The following is a 15409-nucleotide window of genomic DNA, read 5'->3' on the forward strand; positions in this document are numbered from 1 at the left end:
TGTGTGTGTGTGTGTGTGTGTGTGTGTGTGTGTGTGTGTGTGTGTGTGTGTGTGTGTGTGTGTGTGTGTGTGTGTGTGTGTGTGTGAGAGAGAGGAGTAAGTGAGCATGTGTTTGTGCATGTCCATAACAGGAGTTAATTGACAACAACTTTCCTTCATTAGATTTACATTTGACATTTTAGAGCGACTTAGAGTCAGCAAATGCAGCAACTGTCAACATAATCAGTTCTCTATGTCCTTTCTCATCTGCTGACTGCAAGGAAAAGTATAGCTCTGTTCAAATCCTTAGCTCTGTTCCATTTCTATATTTAATTATATTGTGGTGTTGACACTTGCCACCAATGTAACAAGCTAACACAAGCTGTGGTAAAAGAAAGGGACAATATTCACACACACACGGACACAGAAAGAAACAGAGATTTTTTCGGTTTAATAATGTTAACATTACAGAACTGCATGTCATTGTGTTGGGTGGTAATGTAATCCTGAGTTCAAGCCAAACACACATTAATTTACATTATAAAACATGTTGATGTCACCTCATACCTCCAGCATGCCAAACTGTGTAACCCTGGGTGCACGTGTGCGACACATATAGTCTCAACATCTTTTGAAACCCACTGACTAATGGGGGATCAAACCGATGGATTGACCTAAATAAATTAAAAGCATGAAATCCATCCATCTTTCAAAAAACAAATAAAAGAATAGGTGCATTCAAGATGTTAGAGTAGCCTAATTACTGCGATCTGCATATGAGGGTGCGCGTGCTAGATCGCCCCTGGCGCTGTTTTTATTGCGTGTGTCTGCCTTTATCAAGTTTCTCCAAGCATGGGTAATGGGAAGTCTGGCAGGCGTGCAGCTAAAGCGCAGCAGACAAGTATGCAGAAAGACTACACTGCTATTGAATAATAAATGATGCGCTTTTATAGCGCCTCTAAAACCCCTGTGATGGTACAATATGAAAAGGCTATGATAAGTAATAGTGCATTTAGAAAGGATCTAGTATGTTTTTATTACTACGATTTAAAAAGCACAGAACGAGGGAGACGGAGCGCGGGAAATGGGTTGAATGAGGAGGGGTTGGAGTGAGAGAGATATCAGTATGAATGCAATAAAAGGAATGGACGAGAAAAGAGCCGAAATTCCCTCCCAGCCAAATAACCTGCTTAATGAAAGTTTACCGTCTCTCACTATTTTTCTGCGGCACTCTTGTCTCCTCTTATGAAATATTAACTACGTTTGTATATAAAACTCTAAAGTTGAATGCCCTTTCTTAGGTTTCGGTTGACTTGGGTTTTCTTGTTGTTCTCTACCATATTATTTTCTGGCATTTAATGGAGCAGCTTTTAATTTAGTTTACATTGTGCGTCCTGTGTGCCTTCTGCTGTGTGCAGTCAGATTGTCAAATAGTTCATTTTACTGAGGGATTTGAGGCCGAGTATACAGAATGTGGCATGCTTTTCCCTCGTCCTTCAATTGTTCCTCCTATTTATTCCAAGGCATTTTCAATGCCCTACATAGAAGGACCAGACTAGGTGAAATATCTGTCGATGTGCCCTTGAGCAAGACCCTTAATCCTAAACGCTCCTGTAAATCGCTATACATAATACATTAAACTAAAATTGGAGGTTTATGCAATATGCATTGGAAACAATAAATGGAAATTCTTAAAATATGCACATAAAGCAAGGGTCAGGGAGGGCTCTGGACTGGCCATGAAGGGTTATCCATGTCAACCACTAAACGCCACGGGTTGACATCAGCACTTACTAATAGTCTTTAAACTATCAACTACTTCGAAGTAAACTGATTTTTCCTCGGCCAGCTCCAATCCCCTGAAGCTAATCAAACGCCGCGACCAGGCCCAAGGAGCATAATCGCATTTACTCGGCAGATTACAAGGAGCCACTTAGATCCTATGTCAGCAGATCGTGTGTCCTGTGCTCCCCATTCATTTGGCGCGTGGAGTGGAAATAAAGTGTCCCACTGCCACTCTTGACCAGYCGCACAAAGTAAAGCCACGAAATCTTAAAAAACTAAACAAACATGAGCTTCGTTTAAAATGAACTCGCATAACGAACGAATCATTAGGATAAATTGCAATCTTTTTCTATGAATCAAATAGACCAGGCCTAAGTCTAGCATATAGCCTAACGTAAAACATTGGCATAATAAACGGTTGCGATGCATGTGATTTTTAATAGTCTAGTTATTTTCAAACTAAAAGAAGCCATGGCTTTTACGCACAAAGCCATAGTCTACGTGCCCATCAATTTGTACATATTAGGGTGAATACAAGTTATAGGCTATCATATGCCTTCTTCATGCGTAGCCTAATATTTAGCATTGAAACGACCAGCCACTTCGTTGAAGTGGAATTTAAACTTCATCAGCAGCCTATCAACGACTATAACCGATGCGTACATTGCCCAAATTCGACTTGCGAGCTCAAAGCTCAAATTCGCTGTTGATATATGAATCTGATCGAATCCCCGAGCTGACAAGGTAAAAATCTGTCGTTCTGCCCCTGAACAAGACAGTTATCCCACTGTTCCTCGATAGGCCGTCATTGTAAATAATGATTTGTTCTTAACTGACTTGCCTAGTTAAATAAATAAAAAATAATCAAGATAACCGCTGCAGCAGTAAAAAGCCAACGCACAGGGTCTGTAAATAAGTTAATTTAGCCTATGTTGTGTCCAATCCACGACTATTGGCGAGTGATAATGAATTMTGCAGCCCTCAGTTGCCTCTGTGTCGATGTTTCTCAATTAAGCAGAAGCCTGCATTCTTATTTCATTCGGAATTTGAACATCGTCACCATGCCACCACCACCAATGGTGTGTGGGACGATGCCAATATGATGCCTCCTTTATAGGAGGTGGCATGAAAGCGTTTTGTTATTGTCATTTTGTGTAGGCTTCCACTTAATTGTAATTAATAGTCCTACATTATTTTCGATCCAAAGCAAATGCATAACGTTTGTAAAATAAACCCATAGCCTATCAAAACACAAAATAGGCTATGAACTTTTAAAGTAGAAACTCAAATGATACAAATCAGAATTTGGATAAACCACTAATGTAGATCTAGTCTAATTAGGAATGCATGCATAATCATTATGCAGCGTCATTAAATCTGCTTTTATAAACCGTGTTTATGATACACTATAACAACGCATCATTGATAGTCGACTATACAGACAATAAAGATATTAATGAATCCGCCACAATATGCCCTTTTTAAGAAAGTATGTCACTTTGGAATGTTCCCTTAGATCGCATTAAATTCAGCAAATTAAAGTTAATACTTCAACCAATAATGTGGCGGAAAAGCTCCTCCAACCAATAGGAAGAGGGAAAGAGGAAACATTATTGCGGCGGGGTGTGGGCAGAGGAGAATTGTCCCAAGCAGCGACTGCCCTGCACAGCAAAATCGACGTCTAGAACTTCATCAAATTTCAGATGGACGGATCCTTCAGAGCCGCGAAGGATGGTGGAAAACTCGCTGCCATAGAAGGCCATAGAAAGCATAATCCAAAACGAGCTTTAAAAGGGAACGAGCTAGATGCTTAACCAACGTAAGCACKTTTTACTTGTACACGTCGTTCCTTTTACATCATCGGCTCTGACGGAGGACTGCATAAAGGGGCTGGAAAGGTTCTGGGAGCGAGAATGGAGCGGGCGCCAAGCACAAGCCCCAGCGGCGTAAGTCAGCCCCCACAACCTGCTCAGCATGAACCTATTAGTTTCGGCATTGACCAGATTCTCAGTGGTACCGACCAGGAAGGATCACAGAACACAACCCGGAGTGGTTCGGTAACTGGCAACTCCACAAGTGGAGGAGGTTACCACCTCGATAGTCCAACTGGAGCCAGTGCAGCGCCCTTCACTTCGCTTTCCGGTTCTTTTCATGGCCTYGCATCATCATACGAGGAATCAAGTGCATACGGAGTGAACTTGACTTTCACCCCAGGAGGGGTGATACGCGTCCCGGCGCACAGGCCGCTGGCCGCCGCAGTGCCTCCTTCTATAGCCAGCGCGGTACCAGGGCTAGGGAGCATCAGCTTCCCCTGGATGGAGAGCAGCCAAAGATTCGCAAAGGAAAGATTCGCAGGTAAACTATCTCCATTCAAAGTGTATTTTACTCCAGGAGCAGCTAGGCTTAATGTCTGGGAACCCGGCCATAAAAGCATATTGGCTAGTTGGGATGTAGGTCAGTAGGTCGGCCTATTCACCAGGATGTGGTCATTTCCATTTTAAATCGGTAAATTCAGGGTTTTCGTATGCTAGCCTATTATTTTTCAAAGATGAATTTTCATTTCACTCATGGAGTTGAAACGGAATGGAACTGGTCCACAAATAAAGTACACTGGACTAGTCTAATCAGTTCACCGGATGAACTTGCATTTTAGTCTAATTCTGAAATCTCTATTTTGAGGGAAAATGTGTATGCCTGGACTACATGTTCACATAAATAAAATCAACAATAGCATAGCATAAAAACAAATATTTGATGAAAAACAGATATAAATAATTAAACATTTAATTATTCATCATATTATGTAATATTTCAAAGTAAGGTTTAACTCAAAGGATAAAGCCTCCACCTACATGTATATATTACCCCAATTACCTCGACTAACCGGCACATTGACTCTGTACCGGAACCCCCTGTATGTGGCCTCACTATTGTTATTTTACTGCTGCTCTTTAATTATTTGTTACTTTTATTTTGTATTTTTTACCTATCTATTTTTTAATTAACCCTTATTTTTCTTAAAACTGCATTGTTGGTTAAAGGCTTGTAAGTAAGTAAAATACCTGTTGTACCTGTTGTATTCGGCGCATGTGACGAATATAATTATATTTTATTTGACATAAAACAATAAAAAATAMTTTTAAATGTGGAGTAGGCCTGTAGAAATACTCGCTGAATTAGGGCTGTTCTCTCAAAGCGGTACATTTGGCACAAGTTACAATACCTGCAATTTGCACCATTAAAACTATGCCAATTAATGTACCGTAAGACACAACTTTCTTACAGGTTTACCACAAAATGTAACAAGCAAMTATCAACTGATCACAAATATCAAATTGCAACCAGTGTAATTCTAATAAATAAACACAAATTGTAGACTCGCATTGAACAATAATTATTTCGCTTTTATTTCGATTGATTAAATCGATAGGATGCGCTCTTATCGAAATTGCTACGATACATTGCACAAGTGTTTCAGACATCTTTATATTGGCTATTAGCTACACCACTTGTCTCCCGCAACTTAACCTAATTATATTTCCGGCTACTACTACTCAAGGAACAGTTGTGTGTGTGTGTGTGTGTGTGTGTGTGTGTGTGTGTGTGTGTGTGTGTGTGTGTGTGTGTGTGTGTGTGTGTGTGTGTGTGTGTGTGTGTGTGTGTGTGTGTGTGTGTGTGTGTGTGTGTGTGTGTGGTATTTGTATTTTATTAAGGATCACCATATAGCTCCAGCAGCTACTCTTCCTGGGGTCCAACAACATTAAGGCAGTTATATACATTTAAAATGTTACATTACGTTACATTTCATAACACTTTTCATAACACATTAATAACGTTAAGCGTGGTTCCCTCAGGCCACTGCTCTACTATCACATATCATCCCTCAGGCCACTGCTCTACTATCCACATATCTACAATACAAAATCTATGTGTAGGTGTGTGTAGAGTGCGTGTGTTAGCGCGTGTATGTTATGCGACTGTCTGTGCTTGGTGTGTGGTTTCTTCACAGTCCCCGTTATTAGTGTGCGTGTTTTGCTAAATGGGAAATTTTACAATTATAAGTGTATTATTATTATATAACGTGGTATAGCCTAACAATTAATCAATTTGCTTTTTTGATTTCTGTTTATATTTATTTAAACTAAATGTTTACATGGAACATCTAGAGTAACTGAGAGTAGATGATTCTTATTAAGTTACAACTACTTATTATTTTCAACAGAAATGTATTCTAAAAATAAATTGGCCAATATGGTAGCCTACTGTTTGCCTTATCCGTTATTTTTATTGTCAAGTTGTAATAAAATAATCGGACACTCCAAAAATAAAAAGGTGAGAACCTCTTCATCTGGAACGTAAATGTTCCATTCTGTGTTCCAGTGGGTGGCCTGTATATTTTTCAGCACCTTTGTTTACTTCTGGGGGAACTATGACGATGTAAAGTGTCATTAAAATTGCAGGGGGGTTATATATGATTGTCTGTCCGCTGTCACGATCGTGTGTAGGAGAGACGGACCAAAACGCAGCATAAGGAAAATAAGCCATCTTCTTTTAATTAAATGAACGAAGATGAACATAAAACGAAAACACTATAACAACAAACAAAACAACAAATGATCGTGAAGCTAAATAACGCAAGTGCACAGACAAGCAACAAACGTTAAACAAGACATACCCACAAAAGCTACTGCCATGCCTATACCTTAAATATGGCTCCCAATCAGAGACAAATGAATGACAGCTGTCTCTGATTGAGACCCAATCTAGGCAGCCATAGACATAACTAGCCAACCTCACAATTATCTATCCCATACACAAAATACACCACCATAGACTAAACAAAAACACACACAACATACAATGCCCACCCCAACTCACGCCTGACCAACTAAACATATCAAATAACATAAAAATAGGTCAGGAACGTGACATCCGCATTTTGTGACAAAAGCCAGACGCTCTCCACATCAGAAATGAATGGGGAAAACACTCACCTCTGTTCATCGACATCCTCAGCATAATTAACTGTCAATGTATAGGCCTATAAATATTCAGAATATTACACCACTATTACAGCAATCTGTCTGCTACTATAAACTACTATAAAAACCCATTGTATAAGAGGAAATGAAAGATCTGGATTTTGACTTGTATTTAACTAACCATGGACTTAGACAGAATTTATAATTTTGTTTGAAGAAAAAATAGATAATACTTAAAAAATATGTTGAACATGGATTTTGTTTGGAATAGAATTAGAATATCGTTATCCAATGGGAAAAAATAGGCCTCTAAAGACCCTTTTATTTAGATTTTAGATCACATGTAGAGATTGCAATGCGGAATGTAATGTCCTTCAACAAACTGAACACAACACAAGATCCTGTTAACCTGTGCATGACCTGCTCTCTTTGTTTGTCCAATGTCCCTTCCTCACACACGCACACCTACACACACATAGCTGCACTGACGCCATTCACAGTGGCCCGGCGAATTGGTCACCCCTACCAGAACCGCACCCCTCCGAAGAGGAAGAAGCCGCGGACATCCTTCTCCCGGGTGCAGATCTGTGAGTTGGAGAAACGCTTCCACAGACAGAAGTACCTAGCCAGCGCTGAGCGGGCTGCTCTCGCCAAGACCCTCAAGATGACCGACGCACAGGTCAAGACCTGGTTCCAGAACCGCAGGACCAAGTGGAGGTGAGACACTGAGCTGGAAAAGGAGAGGGGAGGAAGAGAGATGAGGATGAGTTGTTTTCTGAGTGGTTTCTCTGGAGAAAGAGGAGGATCTAGTCTGGGTTTACTCTCTGTCAGTGGCTAACACAACAGCACATCATCAGTTACCAGTTTCTAATGTCAGTTTCCAATTTTGAGAATTATAGTTTGAATAAAACTGCAATATCACCAGTAACTTAGATTTCTAATACCTGTTATAGAGGTGTGCTAAGGCCCTAGATAACTGTTTATCAATGCTAATGGGCACCCAATAATTCATGTGCACTCACCTAACAGGAATATTCACAGCCTTTATGTCACTGACAGCTCAGCCTCACCAACCCAACCTGTCTTTACCTTCCATAACCGTCTAAAGTCAGAACAGAAGTCTGGGGACAGTCCATGGATTGTACTTTTCCGAACACCTTTCATTCAGCTCTATAGAGTGTCATTAATATTTGTCTAAGTGTTCGGATCAAAGAGTTTGTGGTATATGGAAAATATCTCTTGACAGTGTTGGCGATAAAACATTCAGATTTAATAGCTTATCAAATATKAACTGGATCACTTGCACACGCACACTGCAGGGCAGGCTACACAATAACATGTAATGTAGGCAACACAATAAAATGTGATGTTATATCGGGGAAAGAGCATTTTTGGAACAAATGCAATAAACCAGAATACAATAAACAATGTTAAGAGAGTTAGTTTGATAGGGCTAGGTTTATGAGTTTCACCAACTATTGCTATGGCTCTAGTATCATCTGTTTGATTTGTTGAGTAAGTAAGATGTACTGCAGTAGGCCAACCAATTGACTCATGCCAAAACACGTTTTGCCTATAGTCGATCTTATGCTGGGCTAGGACTCATCTATGTATGTTATGTGGCAAGAAAATGTATGTGAACCCTTTGGAATTRCCTGGATTTCTGCATAAATTGGTCATCAAATTTGATCTGATCTTCATCTAAGTCACAACAATAGACAAACATAGTGTGCTTAAACTAATAACWCACACAWTATTGTATTTTTCTTGTCTATATTGAATACATAATTTAAACATTCACAGTGTAGGTTGGAAAAAGTATGTGAACCCCWAGGCTAATGACCACTCCAAAAGCTGATTGGAGTCAGGAGTCAGCTAACCAGGAGTTCAATCAATGAGACCAGATTGGAGATGTTGGTTAGAGCTGCCTTGCTCTATAAAAAACACTCACAAAATTTGAGTTTGCTATTCAGAAGAAGCAATGCCTGATGTGAACCATGCCTCGAACAAAAGAGATCTCAGAAGACCTAAGATTAAGAATTGTAGACTTGCATAAAGCTGGAAAGGGTTACAAAAATATCTCTAAAAGCCTTGATGTTCATCAGTCCACAGTAAGACAAATTGTCTATAAATGGAGAAAGTTCAGCACTGTTGCTACTCTCCCTAGAAGTGGCCGTTCTGCAAAGATGACTGCAAGAGCACAGCGCAGAATGCTCAGTGAGGTTCCTCACTAGGGGACGTGGGACCGTAGCGTCCCACCTGGCTAACATCCAGTGAAATTGCAGAGCTCCAAATTCAAAAACAGAAATACTCATTACAAAAATTCATGAAGCATACAAGTGTTATACATCGGTTTAAAGATGAACTTCTTGTTAATCCAACCACGGTGTCAGATTTCAAAATCTGACAATTATCTGAGGACAGCGCTCAGCAGACAAATCATTACAAACCGTAACCAGCCAAGTAGAGRAGTTACACAAGTCAGAAATAGTGATAAAATTAATCACTTACCTTTGATGATCTTCATATGGTTGCACTCACGACTCCCATTTACTCAATAAATGTTAGTTTTGTTCAATAAAGTCCATGTTTATATCCAAAAACCTCAGTTTTGTTTGCACRTTTTGTTCAGTAATCCACAGRCTCAAACGCAGTCACAACAGGCAGACGAAAAATCCAAATAGTATCCGTAAAGTTCGTAGAAACATGTCAAATTATGTTTATAATCAATCCTCAGGTTGTTTTTAGCCKAAATATTCGATAATATTTCAACCGGACAATAACGTAGTCAATAAAAAAGGTAAACAAGAAAGGTGCGCTCTCGGTCCCGCGCATGAAAAAGCTCTGGGCCACTGCAGTGTCCACTCATTTAGAGTGCTCTTACTCCCTAATTCTTCAGAATACAAGCCTGAAACAATTTCTAAAGACTGTTGACATCTAGTGGAAGCCATAGGAAGTGCAATTTGAGTCCTAAGTCAATGGATACTGTAATGGCATTCAATAGAAAACTACAAAAATAGAAAAAATCCCACTTTCTGGATGGATTTTTCTCAGGTTTTTGACTGCCATATCAGTTCTGTTATACTCACAGACATTATTTGAACAGTTTGAGTGTTATAGAGTGTTTTCTATCCAAATCTACCAACTATATGCATATCCTAACTTCTGGGCCTGAGTAGCAGGCAGTTTACTTTGGGCATGCTTTTCATCCGGAAGTGAAAATAGTGCCCCCTACCCTAGTGAAGTTAAGAAGAATCCTAGAGTGCCAGCTAAAGACTTACAGAAATCTCTGGTTACATGCTAACATCTCTGTTGACGAGTCTACGATGTGTAAAACAAGAATGGTGTTCATGGGAGGACATACAAAATACGCCTTCTGGAGTGGCCTGGTCAGAGTCCTGACCTCAACCCGATTGAAATGCTGTGGCATGACCTCAAGAAAGCAGTTCACACCAGACATCCCAAGAATATTGCTGAACTGAAACAGTTTTGTAAAGTGGAATGGTCCAAAATTCCTCCTGACCGTTGTGCAGGTCTGATCCGCAACTACAGAAAACATTTGGTTGAGGTTTTTGCTGCCAAAGGAGGGTCAACCAGCTATTAAATTCAAGGGCTCACATACTTTTCCCACCCTGCACTGTGAATGTTTACACTGTGTGTTCAATAAAGACATGAAAACGTATAATTGTCTGTGTGTTATTAGTTTAAGCAGACTGTGTTTGTCTATTGTTGTGACCTAGATGAAGATCAGACAAATGTTATGAACAATTTATGCAGAAATCCAGGTATTTCCAAAGGGTTCATATACTTTGTCTTGCCACTGTATCTGCATTATTATTTCTATTCGACAAAGAAAACCATAGGTTATATAGCCAACAAGTGTAACTAGCCTATTTTATGGTAATATCATTATGAAACGTAGTTTAACATATCCTAACCTAGCATTTACGTTGTAGGCGTATTATGAAACAATTTGCAGTGAGACTTATTGTACTGAAATACACCAACCATTGTTATATTTTCAGAAACAAGTGATTATTAATGCGATGATACTGTAGCCTAGTCCAGCTACTTTACCTACACCAGGTTGCTGTTGGAACGTGTCAAAGGTCAAACAACAAATTATAAATGAGGCATACCAATTTGATGTTTGCAAATTTTCCTAAAAATAAGGATAACACCTATATGTTACTTTTTTGATATTCACTGAAAAGTTCTGTTACAAATATTATCTGCAAGATTGTCTGCAAGAGTGGCTCCATCTTGAGTGCAATCATGTGCAATCTGGTTTTGTTTGGCAACATTGGTTAGTGTTCTCTCTGGTTTCTCCCATGTGTCATTATGGCTCATGCCAGTGTGGTGTCTCTCCTGCTGTACTGTACCAACCATGTGATAGCTGCTGACAGGTGGTTGTCATCACTGTCCCTATTCTGATGTCTCTGGGAGCCTCACATTTTCTCTCTGTATAGCCAAGTTCTCTAACAGTGAATCTTAATAAGTGTCCTGTCTGCGTCTGTCCCTATCCTCTCCCTACCCGCCCTGTCTTCGTTGCCAGGCGACAGACGGCCGAGGAGAGGGAAGCGGAGCGTCAGCAGGCCAATCGGCTGATTATCCAGCTGCAGCATGATGCCTTTCAGAAGTCCCTGAGCGACTCAGTTCCATCCGATCCACTCTGCATCCACAACTCCTCCCTGTTCGCACTGCAGAACCTGCAGCCGTGGGCTTCTGAGGAAGCAGCAAAGATGGGCCGTGTCACCGCTCTAGTTTGACAGGGACAGGGTGGGGCCCTCTGGACATTACACACTCTGACTTGCCCAAAAGCTTACTGACTGATATCTAAGAAACTGCACCAAGGTGACTGACCGGTGAGCAAAGTGAACTGAGTAATTTATTATTGTCCTTCCAGAACATAGCCAAAGTGAGTCTGAAGATGAAACAAAAACTCTGTAGTTTCCTACCCTGATATGATCTGGCCATGCAGAACGTACGCTGCATGGGCCCTTGTGTCAGATAAGTCATGGGTGGTAGCTTATGACCTGTGGCGATGAATGTGACACGCATCACTGAGCCAGCCCCATAATTCCAAATTGACATATTGACTGACTGACGCAGCACAGATTGGAACATTTCTTCCTCCCACGTCCCATCTGTTCATTCACCACTAGTTACACTACCAGCTCTGTGCCCTTACATCTAAAAGCTGACCAGTCTGCAAAGGAGAGAATTGATGGGAAATGGAGAGAGAGAGTGAGAATACACTAATATTTTGAGAATATATAAACCTTTGTTGTTGCATGGAATCAATCTAATCATCCTCTCCTTTTCCATCTTGAAATAAATCKAATTGTTTCCTCTCTGGACTGCTAGTAAGAAGGATTTTTGTATTGGCGGAAATAGGCAACACTGATCCTAGAAAGCCACTGAATGTAGGTACACGTACAGGCTTCAATTCCAATCTATTATCACTCTAAAGCTCAATTAGGGGTCATACAGTGATTACATTTAAATAAGAAGGGAAACTATAAAACCAGATATCTACAAGTGAGATTTTGTAGGATCGACTGCTTGTCTGGACATCCAAAACTAGATAACCCCTACCTTCTTAAACAGGATCCACCCGGAACACTAGCAATACATATATAGATAAATATATATATTTAATTGAATGGTTAATACACAGCTCAAGGGCTATTTTAGAAGAATAACATTTGCCAGTGGGGCAAGAAGCAATCCAGTAAGAGGAAGCTGTTTAATTCATGTCAGGCTGGACCCATTCACTGGGACGGGCATGAGGGTGGCATACTAGACCTGAGTCCTATGAGACATCTGAGAATGTTTGAGGTAGTGCAATAGATGGATGATAACAGGATGCCTCCCTATGTATTATACATTGTATTTGATAAATATGTAAATAACTAACCAAAACCTAATGACAAAAAAGTATTATCTTGTTTTTGCTTTGAATCACTCTCTTTATTTTCCTGTGTTGTTCTATTGGTCTCCATAGCTACTGTGTTGTTTACATATACAATGTAATATCTGCACAACATGGTCATTACACACAACTACAATGCAAACTGAACTGCACCATAAAGATCCATATCACTAACGCTCTCTTGGACACAACACATTGACCAGGGCAGATTTTGCCTATTCGACAGATCTAAGGCACTTACAGGGGGTGAGGAGATCCACAGAGACCATAAAAAGACTCTCCCCATTCAAGCCCCTCTCCCTGAGTGCTGCTGACTCACATTCAGCTGACCTGAGGGAGATGGATAGGTCTGAGTGTTGTGTCCATTATGAATGTGATCCAAACAAAATTATAACATACAGTACCAGTCAAAAGTTTGGGCACACCTATTCAATCCAGGGTTTTTCTTTATTTTTACTATTTTCTACATTGAAGAATAATAGTGAAGACATCAAAACTATGAAATAACACATATGGAATCATGTAGTTACCAAAAAAGTCTAAATATATTTTATAGTAGACACCCTTTGCCTTGATGACAGCTTTGCACACTCTGACAGCTTTGACATTCTCTCAACCATTCTCTTTGGGCTCCCAATTGGCACAGTGGTCTAAGGCACTGCATCTCAGTGCAAGAGGGGTCACTACAGTACCTTCAAATCTAGGCAGCATCACATCCTGCCATGATTGGGAGTCCCATAGGGCGGTGCACAATTAGCCCAGCGTTGCCGGGGTAGGCTGTCCTTGTAAATAAGAATTTGTTCTTAACTGACTTGCCTAGTTAAATAAAGATGAAAGGTAGTCACCTGGAACACATTTCAAATAACAGGTGTGCCTTCATAATTTATGGAATTTCTTTCCTTCTTAATGTGTTTGAGCCAATCAGTTGTGTTGTGATAAGGTAGGGGTGATAGCCCTATTTGGTAAAAGACCACATCCATATTATGGCAAGAACAGCTCAAATAAGAAGAGAATTTCAAGAACTTTGAATGTTTCATCAAGTGCTTTTGCAAAAACCATCAAGCGTTATGATTTAACAGGCTCTCAGGAGGACCGCGACAGGAAAGGAAGACCCAGAGTTACAGTTGAAGTCAGAAGTTTACATACACCTCAGCCAAATACATTTAAACTCGGTTTTTCACAATTCCTGACATTTAATCCTAGTAAAAATTCCCTCTTAGGTCAGATAGGATCACCGCTTTATTTTAAGAATGTGAAATGTCAGAATAATAGTAGAGAGAATTATTTATTTAAGCTTATATTTCTTTCATCACGATCCCAGTGGGTCAGAAGTTTACATACACTCAATTAGTATTTGGTAGCATTGCCTTTGAATTGTTTAACTTGGGTCAAACGTTTCGGGTAGCCTTCCACAAGCTTCCTACAATAAGTTGGGTGAATTTTGGCCCATTCCTCCTGACAGAGCTGGGGTAACGGAGTCAGGTTTGTAGGCCTCCTTGCTCGCACACACTTTTTCAGTTCTGCCCACAAATTTTCTATAGGATTGAAGTCAGGGCTTTGTGATGGCCACTCCAATACCTTGACTTTGTTGTCCTTAAGCCATTTTGCCACAACTGTGGAAGTCTGCTTGGGGTCATTGTCCATTTGGAAGACCCATTTGCGACCAAGCTTTAATTTCTTCGTGCTAGGGGGCAGTATTCAGAAGTTTGGATGAATGAGGTGTCCAAAGTAAACTGCCTGTTACTAAGGCCCAGAAGCTAGAATATGCATATAACTGTTCGTATTGGATAGAAAACACTCTAAAGTTTCCAAAACTGTTCAAATAATGTCTGTGAGTATAACAGAACCGATATGGCAGGTGAAAACCAGAGGACAATCCATCCAGATTTTGTTTTTCAGCTCACCACTGATTATAAGGGCTGGGAATGGGGATATAAAAGGAAGATCACCAGATTGCAGTTCCTAGGGCTTCCACTAGATGTCATCAGTCTTTAGAAAGARTTTCGGCTTGTTTTTTGAAAAATTAGCTAGAATTTGTAGTTTTTCTAAGTGGCTCTCATTTTGGCTGTAGTGTTTGTTGCGCGTTCTGGTGAGGGCGTGCACTTCGTTATTTATCTCCGGCAATGGTCTTATTAAGACGGTATTCTCTGTCTTAAATTGTATCATTTATTTACATATTAGGATACCTGAGGATTGATTAGGAACGTTATTGGTAACTTACGGGATTCAGTTGTATGCATTTTGAACGAGGGAACCTGGTGGATTACGTAGTCAAGCGCGCCAATGAAACTGACTTTTTGGGATATAAAGAAGGACTTTATCGAACAAAAGGACCATTTGTTATGTAGATGGGACCCTTGTGATTGCAACCAGATGAAGATCTTCAAAGGTGTGATTTATTTTATCGCTATTTCTGACTTTCATGATGCCTCTGCTTGGTTGAAAATGTATGTAATGCTTTTTTTGTGCGCGGCGCTGTCCTCAGATAATCGCATGGGGTGCTTTCACCATAAAGCCTTTTTGAAATCTGACAAAGCGGCTGGATTAACAAGAAGTAAAGCTTTTAACTGATGTATAACACTTGTAATGTCATTAATGTTTAATATAAAAAAAATTGTAACTTGAATTTCGCGCTCTGCAATTTCACCGGATGTTGGCCAGGTGGGACAGTAGCTTCCCAATGATACTCAAGAAGTTAACTTCCTGACTGATGTCTTGAGATGTTGCT

At 40.1% G+C, this 15409-nt stretch overlaps 1 protein-coding gene across 1 annotated transcript; it reads left to right on the forward strand.

The window, feature by feature from the left end:
• Window positions 1-3435: 3435 nt before the first annotated feature.
• On the forward strand, window positions 3436-12104 carry LOC112072316 (T-cell leukemia homeobox protein 3-like). Its single transcript, XM_024139720.2, has 3 exons — window positions 3436-4119; window positions 7226-7463; window positions 11302-12104. The coding sequence occupies exons 1-3, from the start codon at window positions 3678-3680 to the stop codon at window positions 11513-11515; spliced, it is 894 nt and encodes a 297-aa protein (XP_023995488.1). The 5' UTR covers window positions 3436-3677; the 3' UTR covers window positions 11516-12104.
• The last annotated feature ends 3305 nt before the right edge of the window (window positions 12105-15409 follow it).

This window comes from Salvelinus sp. IW2-2015, unplaced genomic scaffold, assembly GCF_002910315.2.
Source record: "Salvelinus sp. IW2-2015 unplaced genomic scaffold, ASM291031v2 Un_scaffold1888, whole genome shotgun sequence".
NCBI lineage: Eukaryota > Metazoa > Chordata > Actinopteri > Salmoniformes > Salmonidae > Salvelinus > Salvelinus sp. IW2-2015.